The sequence below is a fragment of the Orcinus orca genome, chromosome 1 (assembly GCF_937001465.1).
Source record: "Orcinus orca chromosome 1, mOrcOrc1.1, whole genome shotgun sequence".
In the NCBI taxonomy this organism is placed as follows: Eukaryota; Metazoa; Chordata; class Mammalia; order Artiodactyla; family Delphinidae; genus Orcinus; species Orcinus orca.
In genome coordinates this window covers 104,878,739-104,893,060 of record NC_064559.1, presented here as the reverse complement: position 1 = coordinate 104,893,060, position 14,322 = coordinate 104,878,739, and the positions used below count along the sequence as shown (strand labels likewise).

The window sequence follows — 14,322 nt, the reverse complement described above, 5'->3', positions numbered from 1 at the left end:
TGCTCAATTTCAGCTTTCTCAGTAGTAGACGTGCGGCCCAGGGGTACAGAGGGGGAGGGAGTGCCATTCGCCCATCCTCTGGAATCTTTGAGTACCCTACCGGTGTTATGCTTCGGTCGGTGGGTCGGTGGGTGGCGACGGGTTGTAAATCCGGGAGGTTAGTTAACTCGGGTGAAGGTAGCAAGCCTCTTGGGCGCCAGGGTTGACTCAGTTCTAAGTGCTCCGTCAGGCGACCCGCGGTGCCTTAACTCGGAGTCGGATGCCTAGTGAGCAACTCTATAGTATAGTTGTTCCCCAGGCCTCTGCTGAACACTTGAGGTCTAGTACCAAGGGGACGTTACCTCTCTCACACACACGTACACGCCCCGTTCACCCCAGTCGGTTAGGGGAGCGGACAGTTTTCGGGAGTGTGGCGGACCTGGGGTTTGGCTTAAGTGAGTCGACTGTGTCAAAGGGGGGAAAAAAAGGCGCCTTCGCGGCGGAGATACAGGTCCCTACTTAGGGTTTCGGAGGCGGAATCTTGCGCCCGGAGGGGGCCGCACATAACTTTCCGATCCGAAAAGCACCGAAAGGCGGAAACAAAACAAAACAAAAAACCCCCCCAACGATCCGTCATGCCAACTAAGCTAGGGGGCTCTGAGAAGGCAACAAGGCGTTCCGGGGGCGGCGGGGCCAAACAGAAGGTTGAGGTTCAATTCGGGAGCTAGAAAGCGTAGAAAGAGGGTTTCGCGGGTAGCGCGTTCCAAGGGAGCGAAGGGCTGAGGAGGAACATTCTGACACAGTTGCGCTCAAAACTAACTCTCACCCTGAAAGAAAGGAAAAACAAGCCAGGGAAAACTGTTGGCAAACTGGAAAGTAGAAAGGGAGGCGGGTGGGCGGGGGTAGGGGGGATTCTGCCCAAGCCAATCAGTGGCGCTAGGGCCGATGACGTCACAGCCAATGGACAGCCAGCGCGGGACTTTCAATTATTGATCCGCCCAATCGGGAAAAGACTGTGCCTATAAAGACCGCTGCGGCGGGCTGGATCCCGGTTCCTCTCCTTGCGCGTCGCTGCGCCGGTGAACTCGTGTCTCGGTTCGCTATGGCCCGTACAAAGCAGACTGCCCGCAAGTCGACCGGTGGCAAGGCCCCGCGGAAGCAGCTGGCCACCAAGGCGGCCCGCAAGAGCGCGCCGGCCACCGGCGGCGTCAAGAAGCCGCACCGCTACCGGCCGGGCACCGTGGCCCTGCGGGAGATCCGGCGCTACCAGAAGTCGACCGAGCTGCTGATCCGCAAGCTGCCCTTCCAGCGGCTGGTGCGCGAGATCGCGCAGGACTTCAAGACCGACCTGCGCTTCCAGAGCTCGGCCGTGATGGCGCTGCAGGAGGCGAGCGAGGCCTACTTGGTGGGGCTGTTTGAAGACACGAACCTGTGCGCTATCCACGCCAAGCGCGTGACTATCATGCCCAAAGACATCCAGCTGGCCCGCCGCATCCGCGGGGAGCGGGCTTAAGAAGTGTGCGCTCGGCTCGAGGTTCCATCATATCCAAAGGCTCTTTTCAGAGCCACCCACAACTGCACTTGGAAGAAGCTGTGCCACTTGGCCGTGCTCTCCCGGCGGACCCTCGCATACCCCGGGAGGAGAGGCTGTTAGAGCGGGCAGAGCGTTGGGCTCCAACAGAAAGGCTAAAGAAAGGCCAGGTATCTGGCCTAGTCCCCTGCTTGCTGGCCGCCTTCCGGGGTGTCAAGATCTTTGAGTTTGGTCAGTCGGATTCTCTGGCCTGGCGAGCTTGCCGCTGCGTTCTTGGGCGCGGCCAGGGCGCCCAGTTTCGCTTCTTGGAGGCAGCCACGGGTCCTCCCGTAGGGTCGGGCTCTTCTAGGGCGTCTTCGTACTCGACCTTGGCCCAGAACTGTAATCTGTCCCGGGTGGGGGAGTGGGGGGGTTGGGGGGTGCGGGGTGCGGGCTGTTAGGCCAGGCGGAGTCACTAGGGGACGCTCAGGATGCGGGGGCTGGCCTTCAGGCAGCTGAGAGCCGCGCGCAGGTCTGACCTCCTCACCCTCGCCGGAAAGGGCCCCGCCCCGCGTGGCTCTCCGCCTCCGGCGGGAAATCGCCATCTCGGTCGGTCCCGCCCCGTTTCTGCCGGGGAAAGTGAGGGATTGTTGCAACCTGCCTGTGTGTTGGTTGTCGGTAATGCCCGGGCATCACTCCTCAGCGAAGAATTTAGCGGAGGCCATTCATCCCCTTACTCCACCCTCTCTCAAAACTCCCGCGCGGGCCTCAAAGATTTCTCCTGTTATTTTAAGCCCTTGACATTCTCACTTTCCTCAGCCTTGCTCCTTTTCTTTCAAATGCCAACCCCACTCAGACAAGTACCGGTAGCGGTGTGCAGGAATAGACCAGAGGACGAAATAGGATCTGGTGTCTGCGGCTTGGCATTCAGTTCAGGCAGTCGGGTGGGTTTGACCGGCCTGAGCCCAAAGGAGTAGCTGTGGGGAAAGGGACAGACGGCCGGGAGCTCAAGGGCCGCCATAACCTAGGCCACTCCCCGGGGACTCGGTCTTGTCGGTATTGTTCTCGGCTCCACAGCAGGAGACTGATTCTTCCTGGAAGACATCCCGAGAGGCATAGGCGTGAGCTCTGTGTAGTTATATGAGAAGTTATCCAGGTCAAGGCGCTCAGAGTTCAAGCTGTGGGAGGCAGTGAACCAATAGAAGGCAGAACAGACCCTGCTCCTCTCCCTTGCACCCATTTGCTGGTCCCAGGATCTGTAAGGGCAGAGATTTTACGTGGTCTCAGAGGGGCAATTCCTGCACCAGGTGAGAGCAGAAGTCCAAGGTCTCTTACTGTCTTTTAGGAATGAACCTGTTCAACTGAGGGAGTGGGACAGTATCTTGTAGAGCCCACACTACACAAGACTCAGATAGGAGCTACTTATGTGGGTCTCAGATGATATCTCTTTTTAACCTTGATCATCGCTTGTTTGCATCTGGAAGAGGCCAGAGTTTGTGTTTTTGTTGTCTCAGCACAGTTGATAGATAAAAGCATTACCAGAGATGGGTGAGAATTCACTGAGGGGAATAGAAACTGAAGTAGACATACTTTTGTAAACTTTTTTGCCCTTTGCAAGGAGTGTGGGGAAAAAAAGAGCAATGTGGACTGCAGCTTCTCCTGACAGTGGGTCCCCAGTTTGCAGCCCCAGGCTCACAGAGATTTTCAGAATAGGCCCTGTTATGGGCTGAATTGTGCCCCCCAACAATTCATATGTTGAAGCCCTAATTCCTTGTACCTCAGAATGTAACTGTATTTGGGCATAGGACCTCTAAATAGGCAATTAAGTTTAAAATGGGATCATTAAGATGGACCCTAAATGAATCGTGTCCTTATAAGAAGAGGCAATCAGGACACAGACAACACAGAAGGATATCCATGTGAGGACACAATGAGAAGGCAGCCATCTGCAAGCCAAAGAGACAGGTCTCAGAAGAAATCCAACCTGCCGACATCTTGATCTTGGACTTCTAACCTCTTGAACTGTGAGAAAATAAAATTAGTTGTTTAAGCCTCCCAGTCTGTGGTATTTTGTTATGGCTGCCCTAGAAAACTAATACAGACCCAGGGTTTCATTCCCTGCTCAGACCAACACTGCAAGATGGGATCCTCAGGATCTGTACTCTGTGAGATATAAGCAGAAGCAGCAGTGACTCAGGGCTGTGCAGGGATGGCACATTTACACCCAGCATCTCATCCACTGAAGTTTGTTTTCAAAGAGGCAGCCTGAAGTTCTCAGACGGTGATTGACTTTCCAGCATGTCTGAGCCATTAGTGGCTCAGCAGACCCCTGAGCACATAGATTTCCATGTTAGGGCTCTTCCTCCCCAGGATCATACTCCCTGAAGGGATACTGCATCAGATTTAAAAGCAGATATCTAAGATCTCCCTGTGGCTCTGAAATTTGGGGTCAGCCTGGGCATCTGTCATGGCTAAGGCAGGTCAGGGGTTCCTAGCTTAGCAGGAATGTCTATATCCTGCCTTCACCCCCTCATTTTTCTACCCACGTCTGTCCTCCTACCACAGCAGTAGATTGCTCACTCACCAAACTCAACGCTTGCAGGGTGTGGAAGGATAATGACGAAAGAAAGCAGAGAGGGAGGAGCACTGGTCTCTTGCTGGTGGAACAGGGGAGACCCTCCTTGGTTGGTCTTTCCTGGTTTCCTGTCAAAGGTGAGCCCCTTAAGGGCAGGGCCTTGTCTGCATCATTGATCCCTCTTCCAGGGCTGCTACACAGCCGGGCTCTGGGCCTCAACCATGGAAGTGTTCTCTACTCAGCTGACAGCCCCCTGCCCTCACATGGGGCCAAGAAACAACAGGCAGTGGAAACAGGTGTATACACACTCACTTTCTGAGGAAGTGGGCCTGTCTGACCCAATCCCTGTCACCCAGTGGAGAGTCAGGCCTTGGCAAAACACTGCTGCCTCACCAATCAGCAGCTGTTTGGGGGATTTGCCCCACAAGGCTAAGACAACAGAATCTGGTTCTCACTGTGAGCCTGTTCTGGGAGGTGTGAAGAGTTCTCCAGTGCCTTCAAGGCTTCCCAAACTGCCACAGGCATTTTAGCTTTGACACCTTTTGGGTAATAGGACAAAGATGATATTCCTGCCACTGTTCTGTGAAGGTCAAATTTCCTAGGCCTAATAGGAAACTTCTGGAATGTCTTCATTGGTTTGAAAACCTAGGGTGAAGTAGTACCCAATTTTTTTAATGTCAATATCAAAATTTAATTATTTTAGGTACTTAAGTAATTTTCCTCTTTCAGATTACAAAAAACAAAATCAAGCAAAAAGAAATTCATGTTCTTTTTAAAAGTTTCATCATGTCCAGCCTGTTTCCAGAAAAAGTTGATCATGGAACTGGATTGTTTATTGGACTTTGTGTCCTTTAATCAGAGCTGTTGGTGGCCTCAGTTAAGGCAGTGGCTAGGAGTGGACACAGATACAGTGATGGACTTGAGGGAATTGTAGAAAGTAAATTTGATAAGATTTAGGTATTTGGAGAATGCAAGAGAGGAAGGAACCTCTCCTTGGCTTGAGAAGCTAGGAGATAATGGTAGTTTTCACTAAGGTGGAGAATTTAGGGAGAAGAAATTGCTTTTGGAACCAAGAAGCTGCATAAAGTCCCTTCCAACATTGAAGTTGAGATTCCTGTTATCCATCTAGGATACATTCACTAAGAGTTAGGAATATTAATTTAAATATTAATTTAAATATTAATTTAAATATTTAATTTAAATATTAATTTAAACAGCAAAGGCGCTCAGCTGGAGCTACTTTGGGGGAAGCCCTTAGCAGATAGACAAGGGTAACAGAAGGCAAGGAATGAGATGAGATCTACCCAGGAGTCAAGGAGAAGAGAAGAGGACTGAGGCAGGCAGTCCACTGGTCCTCACAAGCAGGACCAGTGATGGGGCTGGTAGATGAAGAGAACACCAAGAGGCAGAAGGAGAGCTGGAAAGAGAAGAGGGCCACCAGGAGAAAGTGTCCCAAGGGACAACTGTGGTCATCATAGGGACATATTGTACACTGAAGTTCAGAAATAACAACCACTTATGCATTAAGCTCAGTCACTTCTGACTATGCTTTATATTTTGTATCTCTTTTAATCACCCTGACAACCCTGCAAGGCAAGTAGATGTTCTATCATCCTCATTTTAGACTGGGAAGCTTTGAGTATTTTGCCCAAGCTCTCACAGCTAGTGAGTGCCAGGGCCAGGGATTCTGACCAAAGTGCTGGGACTCCAAAGTTCGTATTAAGCAGAAAACACCAAGTAAAGGGCACGTACTGGAAGCTGGGAAGGGACATGACAGGAGGTGCCTGACTGAACACAGGGTTGAGGGCCTCATTGCTTCAGTGGACTCTCTTCCTCCTGCTTACCCAGAAACCCTGGCTTCTGAATTCTCACTCAAAAGGACCCAGTATCCAGGCCCCTCCCAGCTCTCAGGGAACTCTCAGGAATTTGCAAGCCAACAGCAGGTCTGGAAGGAATTTCCTGCAGGTTGGCTCCAGAAGAGGGCAGAAGGTAGCTTCCCTGGGCTGTAACCCTTGCCCACAGATGGCTAAGGCCAACCATTAGCCTGCTTCTGGTGACCTTTGCTGAGGGCAGAGTTCACCACTAGTGACCTGCTTAATGGGATCAGTGCTTGAAGGGGGGTGCTTTAGGGAGTGGTTCATATCTGTGGTAGACTGAATAACAGCCCCCCATTAGCATGCCTGCATCCTAATCCCTGGAATCTCTGAATGTGTTACCTTACATGGCAAAAGGGACTTTGCCAATGTGATTAAATTAAGGACCCTGAGGCAGGGAGATTATCCTGGATTCTCTGGGTGGGCCCTAAATGTAATCACAACAGACCTTATTAGAGGGAGGCACGAGGCTCAGTGGGGAGAAGGTGATGTAATGACAGAAGCAGGGATGGGGTGATGAGGCCAGGAGCCAAGAAATGCCAGCAACCTCTAGAAGCTAGAAGAGACGAGTGGATTCTCCCCACAGAGCCTCCAGAAGGAATCAGTCTTTCTGGCACTTGATTTTAGCCCCTTAAGATTCATTTTTGGCTTCTGACCTCCAGAACTACAAAAGAATAAATTTGTGTTGTTTTAAGCCACTAAATCTGTGGTAATTTGTTAACGCAGGAATGGGAAACTAATACACCATCCTGTATTCATGAAAGACACTAGTTTCTTTTTATTTGTGGGAAGGGAGATTTGAGTGTGATAAGAAGCAGAGTATACAGTGTACTTGGAGGAAAGGTGGGAGGGAGGGAAGGGAGATGGCAGAGGAGAAGAAATGGCCTCAAGAATGGTACTCCACAGCTATCAGACTGGCCCCTTCATGAGCCCCTTGACCTGCTCAACCCAGAGTTCCTCAGGGCATCTCCATCTTCACAAGTGGCACTGAGGGCCTCTAGACACTGGTTGACCTCTCCCAGCCATGGACGTCTGTAGGGGTCCCTGAGGCCATACCAGGGCAGGAAGAACCCAGATTGACTCCGTTGTGGTCTGCAGCAGTGGCAAACTCTTCTTACTCTTCAGGACATCTCACACCCAAACTGCTGCAAGCATGCTGTGTTCTTTTCCTTAGGGCTGCTATAGCAAATTACCACAAACTTGCTAGCTTAAAACAACAGAAATTTATTCTCTCACAGTTCTGGAGATCAGTAGTCTGAAATCAAATTATCAGCAGGGCCATGCTCTCTCCAGAGCTTCTAGGGGAGAATTCTTCCTTGCCTCTTTCAGCTTCCACTGTCTCCTGGCGTTCTTTGGCTTCTGGCAGCATCACTCCAATTTCTGCCTTTGTCTTCACAGGACCTTCTTCCCTGAAACTCTGTGTTCAACTCTCCCTCTCCTTTCGCTTATCCCACCCTCAATCCAGGATGATTTCATCTCAAGACCCTTAGTTACATCTGCAAAGACCATATTTCCAAATAAAATCACATTCTGAGCTTCCGGGTAGACATGAATCTGGGGGGAGGACACTATTCAAACCACTACGGATGCTGAGCCCTGAGCCCCTAGGGCCCTCTGGAAGCAGGCCCAGACTTCCCCTGGTTTCCCTCTGTCTAGGTGCCCATGAACTCTCCACCTCCAAAAGGCCATCTGTCAGTCACTTGCACCTGAGTATTAAAACTAAGAGCAATAGCTTTGCATTTTTACTAATGCTCTCTGTGCCCATGAGTGTGGAGCCTAGAGGAGAAGCTGTATCTCCACGTGGGGAAGTCCAGGCTTCAGGGGCAGTGCAGGGAAATGTCTTTGGCCCTTGGTTAGATGCCTCTGGTAATCATGAGACAGCCTGAACTGTCTGGGCAATAGTAGAATGTTCCCGGATTCATTTGTCTGGGAAAAGCTGGAAGAGAAAAGATATGGAGCTAGAATAGGAGTTCAATGTCTCAGTTTCAATATCTGTAAAATAGTGACAATAAATGTAGACACCTCATAGGATTACCATAGGGATAAAATGAGATAAATACAAGTAATGCAAAAGACTTAGAGCAGAGTTTCAACATGGCAATAAATTAATAATTATTAGTCAATTTAATTAACATTATGATAAACACTAATTGATATAAGTCCTAAATCTTTCCTTTGGGAACATTACAATCATGTTGTGGAAAGAAAGACTAATACATAGGAAACAATGGGTACATTATTTAATCTCTAGATGATTAGCATCTTGAGATTCTGCTAGACTGTGGCCCAGACGTTAAGAATACTTGGGTTCCTGAGTGCCTTATGAATCACAAAAGCTATTCACTTATGTCCTCTCATTTGATTCCACAAGAACTCAGGAAAGGAAGAAGAGGTTTGTTTCCCTGTCTTACAGTTAAGAAAATTTCTGGTGAAGATGAGACACCTGGGTATGTGGGTCACCCAGCTAAAAAGTGGCCAGGATGGAATTTGAGCCTAAGTTTTGTGTTTTAAAATCTTAAAATTTGTATGGAGACACAATAGACCCCGAATAGCCAAAGCAGTCTTGAGGGAAAAAAACAGAGCTTGGAGGAATCAGACTCCCTGACTTCAGACTATATATACTACAAAGCTACAGTAATCAAGACAACAGAGTACTGAGACAAAAAAAGAAATATAGATCAATGGAACAGGATAGAAAGCCCAGAGATAAACCCACGCACCTATGGTCAACTAATCTATGACAAAGGAGGCAAGGTTATACAATGGAGAAAACACAGTCTCTTCAATAAGTGGTACTGGGAAAACTGGACAGCTACATGTAAAAGAATGAAATTAGAACACTCCCTAACACCATGCACAAAAATAAACTCAAAATGGATTAGAGACCTAAATGTAAGACTGGACACTATAAAACTCTTAGAGGAAAACATAGGAAGAACATTCTATGACATAAATCACAGCAAGATCTTTTTTGATCCACCTCCTAGAGTAATGAAAATAAAAACAAAAATAAACAAATGGGACCTAATGAAACTTAAGAGCTTTTGCAAAGCAAAGGAAACTACAAAACAAGTCGAAAAGACAACCCTCAGAATGGGAGAAAATATTTGCAAATGAATCAACGGACAAAGGATTAATCTCCAAAATATATAAACAGCTCATGCAGCTCAATATTAAAAGAACGAACAACCCAATCCAAAAATGGGCAGAAGACCTAAATAGACATTTCTCCAAAGAAGACATACAGATGGCCAAGAAGCACATGAAAAGCTGCTCAACACTGCTAATTATTAGAGAAATGCAAATCCAAACCACAATGAGGTATCACCTCACACCAGTTAGAATGGGCATCATCAGAAAATCTACAAACAACAAATGCTGGAGAGGGTGTGGAGAAAAGGGAACCCTCTTGCACTGTTGGTGGAAATGTAAATTGATACAGCTACTATGGAGAACGGTATGGAGGTTCCTTAAAAAACTAAAAATAGAATTACCATATGACCCAGCAATCCCACTACTGGGCATATACCCTGAGAAAACCATGATTCAAAAAGACACATGGGGCTTCCCTGGTGGCGCAGTGGTTGAGAGTCCGCCTGCCGATGCAGGGGACACGGGTTCGTGCTCCGGTCCGGGAAAGATCCCACATGCCGTGGAGTGGCTAGGCCCGTGAGCCATGGCCGCTGAGCCTGCGCGTCCGGAGCCTGTGCTCCGCAACGGGAGAGGCCACAACAGCGAGAGGCCCGCGTACCGCAAAAAAAAAAAAAAAAAAAGACACATGCACCCAATGTTCATTGCAGCTCTATTTACAATAGCCAGGACATGGAAGCAACCTAAGTGTCCATCAACAGATGAATGGATAAAGAAGATGTGGCACATATATACAATGGAATATTAGCCATAAAAAGGAACGAAATTGAGTTATTTGTAGTGAGGTGGATGGACCTAGAGACTGTCATACAGAGTGAAGTAAGTCAGAAAGAGAAAAATAAATATCGTATATTAACACATATATGTGGAACCTAGAAAAATGGTACAGATGAACCGGTTTGCAGGGCAGAAATAGAGACACAGATGTAGAGAACAAACTTATGGACACCAAAGGGGAGGAAGTGGTGGTGTGATGAATTGGGAGAATTCAAAAAAAGAACTAAGCAAATAAGTAGGTTTTGAAAATATTATTCATGAGTTTGCTTCCATTAAAGCCAGGGGGGAAAAAAAGTTTTGTGTTTTACTTTTTTTTTGTATTAGAGTCAGTGTTTCAAGGAAAAGTGATATACACAATAGATACAAATAACATCAATACATGTACTGTAGGGGAGGAAAACTAATTTTCCCTCTGACCTTTTGAATTTTTAGGTGAGGCCCCCATAATAAAAAGAGAAATTAACAAGAAAAAAGCAAACAAGGTTACTAACAATGTATACCTCATGTATACATGGTAGATACTCAGGATAAAAATGAGTAACACACTGAGGTGGCTTAGAATTCAGATTTAAATATCTTTCTTAATAGGGAAAGAGGACAGGGGATCCAAGCCTCTTAGGGGAGAATAAATGACTTTGAGGAGAAATGAATAGGCCCTAGAAGAATAGATGGGAGGTATGATAGTTTGTGACAAAGTTTGTCTGAGTGTGGTCCCGACTTCTGGTCTCCCATCCTGTGAAGTGTCAATGTTCCCTGGTCAGTGAAACTCTCCGGGGAGGGCATTTATGACAATTGAGTTCCTTTGGAGAATCTGTCCTTAAGCAGATAAGGGGAGTTCAAAGAAAGTCTGTCCCTGCATTTCCTGTTTTTCAAGTGCCTACAGCTCAAAATGATCAATATGCCAAAGTGGCATATTCTGGGATGGCATGTTCTATGACCCTTTCAGTACAGTAGAACAGACCTCTCCTGACCTCAACCCCCAGTAAGAAACACATTTTACATGGCCTCCTAGTCACATTCACAAAAGAATATAAATTGCAACAAGTTTCACAAAATGATATTTACTATTTGTGATATACTCTGATATTTTCTCTTCTCGTCTTCTTAAAAAAAGGGAGAAAAAATGTGCTCTCTATCAAGTAAACCAATTTCATAACCCACTAATGAGTTACAACCTATAGTTAGAAAAACACTGGCTAGAGGAAACTACAAAGAATAAAGTAAAAATCATCATACTTATTCTTTAAAGTCAATATTTCTCAGAACATGCCTTCTGAATCTTTCTGTTCTTGCACACATAACCTGATGCCTGTCTTTATGGGGAGGTGATACCCACATGAATAGCAAAAGTGGAAGGCCTATTGTAGTGGATGATAAAGAGAGTGCAGGTTGAGCTCTGTGGGAGCTGAGAGGGAAAGGTCAATTCCAGCTGAACAAACAAGGGAACCCTTCCTGTAGGAGGTGATATTTGAGGTGGGTTCTCAGGAATATCTAGGATCTGAGATACATTTAGATTGGGAGCTAAGGAAGGTGGTGTAACCCAGGCAGAAAGGAGAGTGAAAACAAAGGAGAATTGTTGTTGGACCACAGGTAGCCTGGACAAAGGGCAGTAATGAGAAATGAGCTTTTCATACTGGGGACATCAGGGACCAGTTTTAGGGGCCTCAAATGCCAAACTATGGAGTGGCTAGGTTTTACTCCATGAACAATGTTGGGAAAAGTCTATAAGTAAGCAATATACAGAAAAGCAAACACAGAAGCTATCAAACTCATGTAGAGATGCTTGAACTCATTAATAATCAAAGAAATGAAAATGAAAGCAAAGATGAGATATCACTCTACACCAGATAATCTGGTCAAACTTAGAAAGTTGGATGACCCAAGCATTAACATGGAAGTGGTCTCATGGGAGTCCTGATGCCTTGGTGTTGGAAGTCTGAGCCTACCATTCTGGAGGGGAGCCTGGTACTACTTCATTCAATAAAGAATAAATGGACCCTAGTATTGAGGGTTCTTATCCAAAAGATATTCTTACATAGGTCCATGAGGGAAATGCACAATGATGTTTATCTATAACAGCGTGTTTGTGATGATGGGGAATTGGAGCAAATGTGGATGTCCGTCAGCAGGAGAGTGGGGGGTAAAATGTGGTGTTTGCACATCCTGGAGTTCAATGCAGCACTTTCAGTCAACAGAGTGCATGTTCACATCACAACATGGAGAGCAAAAGAGAGATGCAGGTTTTTGTGGGAGTTGAGAGGGAAAGGCCAATTTTTAACATATACGTTAGAAAGGGGGAAAGTGAAAAATAGAATAAAATATAAAACACAATACCACTTCCATGCATTCTGAGAAAGTAGACATTTGCTAGGACCGAGAAAGTAAAAAATCTGTTCTGCCATTCATCAGGCTGAGATGAACGTCAAAGAATTAGTCAAAAATTAGCAGGAAACACAAGTCCCAAGGACATGCTGTAGCTATAAAGAGTCAGAATCCCCTTCTTTGAGGGACCACTGCTTTCTTATTCACTGAGAAACTTTGTTCTCTTAAAAATCGTAGATTATCAGAACTTTGGCTGTGTGAAATCGTATCAGTAAGAATGAACTATCCCCCTCCTGCCCAGAGGACCTAAATCACTCTGACACAGAGAAGCAGCCTTGGTTTTCAACCCAGGTACAAAACTTCAAACAAGCGATTTCTAAACACAACATTCCACCTTCATCAATACTTTGTAGTTTCCAAGGAAACAGGACCCTGAATGCACTTGAAAGCCTAGTTCTGATGTCCATCCTTTCACATAGCCCTGCTTTGCTTTAAGCCCATCAAAACTCTATAGTTTATCCTTCCCCACAGCTTACTATTGTAAGCTATTGTATGTATTGTACTTACTATTGTATTGTATGTTTTTCTTTTGTTGGTGAGACACCTCACAGTTTTTTTGGTGTGTGCTCTCCCTCCTTGAAAACAAGTCAATAAACTGGGCTTGTTAGACTAAGTCTAACTACTATTTTTTTTTTTTTCCCTTAGAGTTGATATAACTTATTTCAGCATTCCTAAATTGTTGATTATTTCTAACATTGTTAACTGCTATAAATGCTGCATCAACATCTTGCTTCTTTGACATTAGTGATGTAGTACAGTGACTAAAAGGAGACTGAATTTTTATCTTGCCTTGGTCACTTGGCTGATAGGATATGATTCTTGCTGATATGACTGTGTGACTGTGGGCACATTACTTAACCTCTCTGTGGTTCCATGTCTACATCTGTAGAATGGAAATAATAATACTACCTACCTATAGGGTTATTGTGAGGATAAAATGATTTAATACATGTAAAGTGTTTAGAACATTGTCTGGTACCAAAGAAGAATATATAGGCAATAGGAACAGAAAAAGCATATGCCATTCTAGTTTAACTTTGCATCTATTTAGTTAGTAGTAAAGTATGTTCTGCAACTTTTTAAAATTTTTGTTTTGAAATAATAATAGATCCACAGGAAGTTGCAAAAATAGTAGAATCCCATGTACCCTTCACTCAGCTTCCCCCAATGGTGACATGATTTAGAGTTGTAGTACAATATCAAAACCAGGATAATGACATTGGTACATTACCATTAACTAGTCTATAGACCTGAATTACTTTTCATAGTTTCTTTAAACTTCATTCATATGTGTGTGCATGTAATCCTGTGCAATTTTATTCCATGTATAAATTCTTCTAACCACCACCACAATCAAGATACAGACCTGTTCAATCACCTCAAAAGAACTCCACAATTTACTCCCAACCACCTCCTACCTCACACCCACCCCCTGGAAACCACTAATCTGTTCATCTCAGTAGCTTTGCTATTTCGAGAATGCCACATAAGTGGAATATATAGTATGTGAGGATAATTATTTTTAATGCATAGAAAGCAATACACTTTTTGCAGGAACACAAAGAAGCGAAATTAGAATGATAGTCTGAAAGGGAGCAAATAATGAACATAAAAAGGAATAATAAGAACAGGGGAAATAGTTCTATTAAATGCATACAGCAAATATAGTAAGACATCCTCAGATTGTTTGTGATTTGCAAATTTTAGAAAAAAAATTTGAGTAAAATTCAGGAGCATCAATTTATCCTGCAAGTCTCAGTCAGAATAAAGATTTAAAGGTCAGAATAATCCTCCCAAAATACTGCTCCTGACTTACTCAGTAACCCACACCAACTCTCCCAGGCATGTTCTACGCATTGTCTTCTCCACCTGATTTTGTTTCGCTCCGTGACCCAGTCTCCTAGCCTGGCTGAGGACCAAATCTGTAGCCGAAGCCTTATCAGTGAAGTTGACCAGTCAGGAAAATCACTTCAGAGAATACCTTCTTTAAAGTGGATGTTCACAATTTAAAGTGATTGTTTATTTCACAGGATTGGGACTAGTGGAGTCCCAGCCCCAGAACTGTAGGTCAGCTC

General features: G+C 45.5%; 1 protein-coding gene across 1 annotated transcript; it reads left to right on the top strand.

The window, feature by feature from the left end:
• Nucleotides 1–127: 127 nt before the first annotated feature.
• On the top strand, nucleotides 128–1,902 carry LOC101282446 (histone H3). The gene has a single exon (XM_033415518.2). The coding sequence runs from the start codon at nucleotides 1,082–1,084 to the stop codon at nucleotides 1,490–1,492; it is 411 nt and encodes a 136-aa protein (XP_033271409.1). The 5' UTR covers nucleotides 128–1,081; the 3' UTR covers nucleotides 1,493–1,902.
• The last annotated feature ends 12,420 nt before the right edge of the window (nucleotides 1,903–14,322 follow it).

Coding starts and splice junctions, on each gene's coding strand:
- LOC101282446 (XM_033415518.2), top strand. CDS start 1,082: ATGGCCCGTACAAAGCAGACTGCCCGCAAGTCGACCGGTGGCAAGGCC.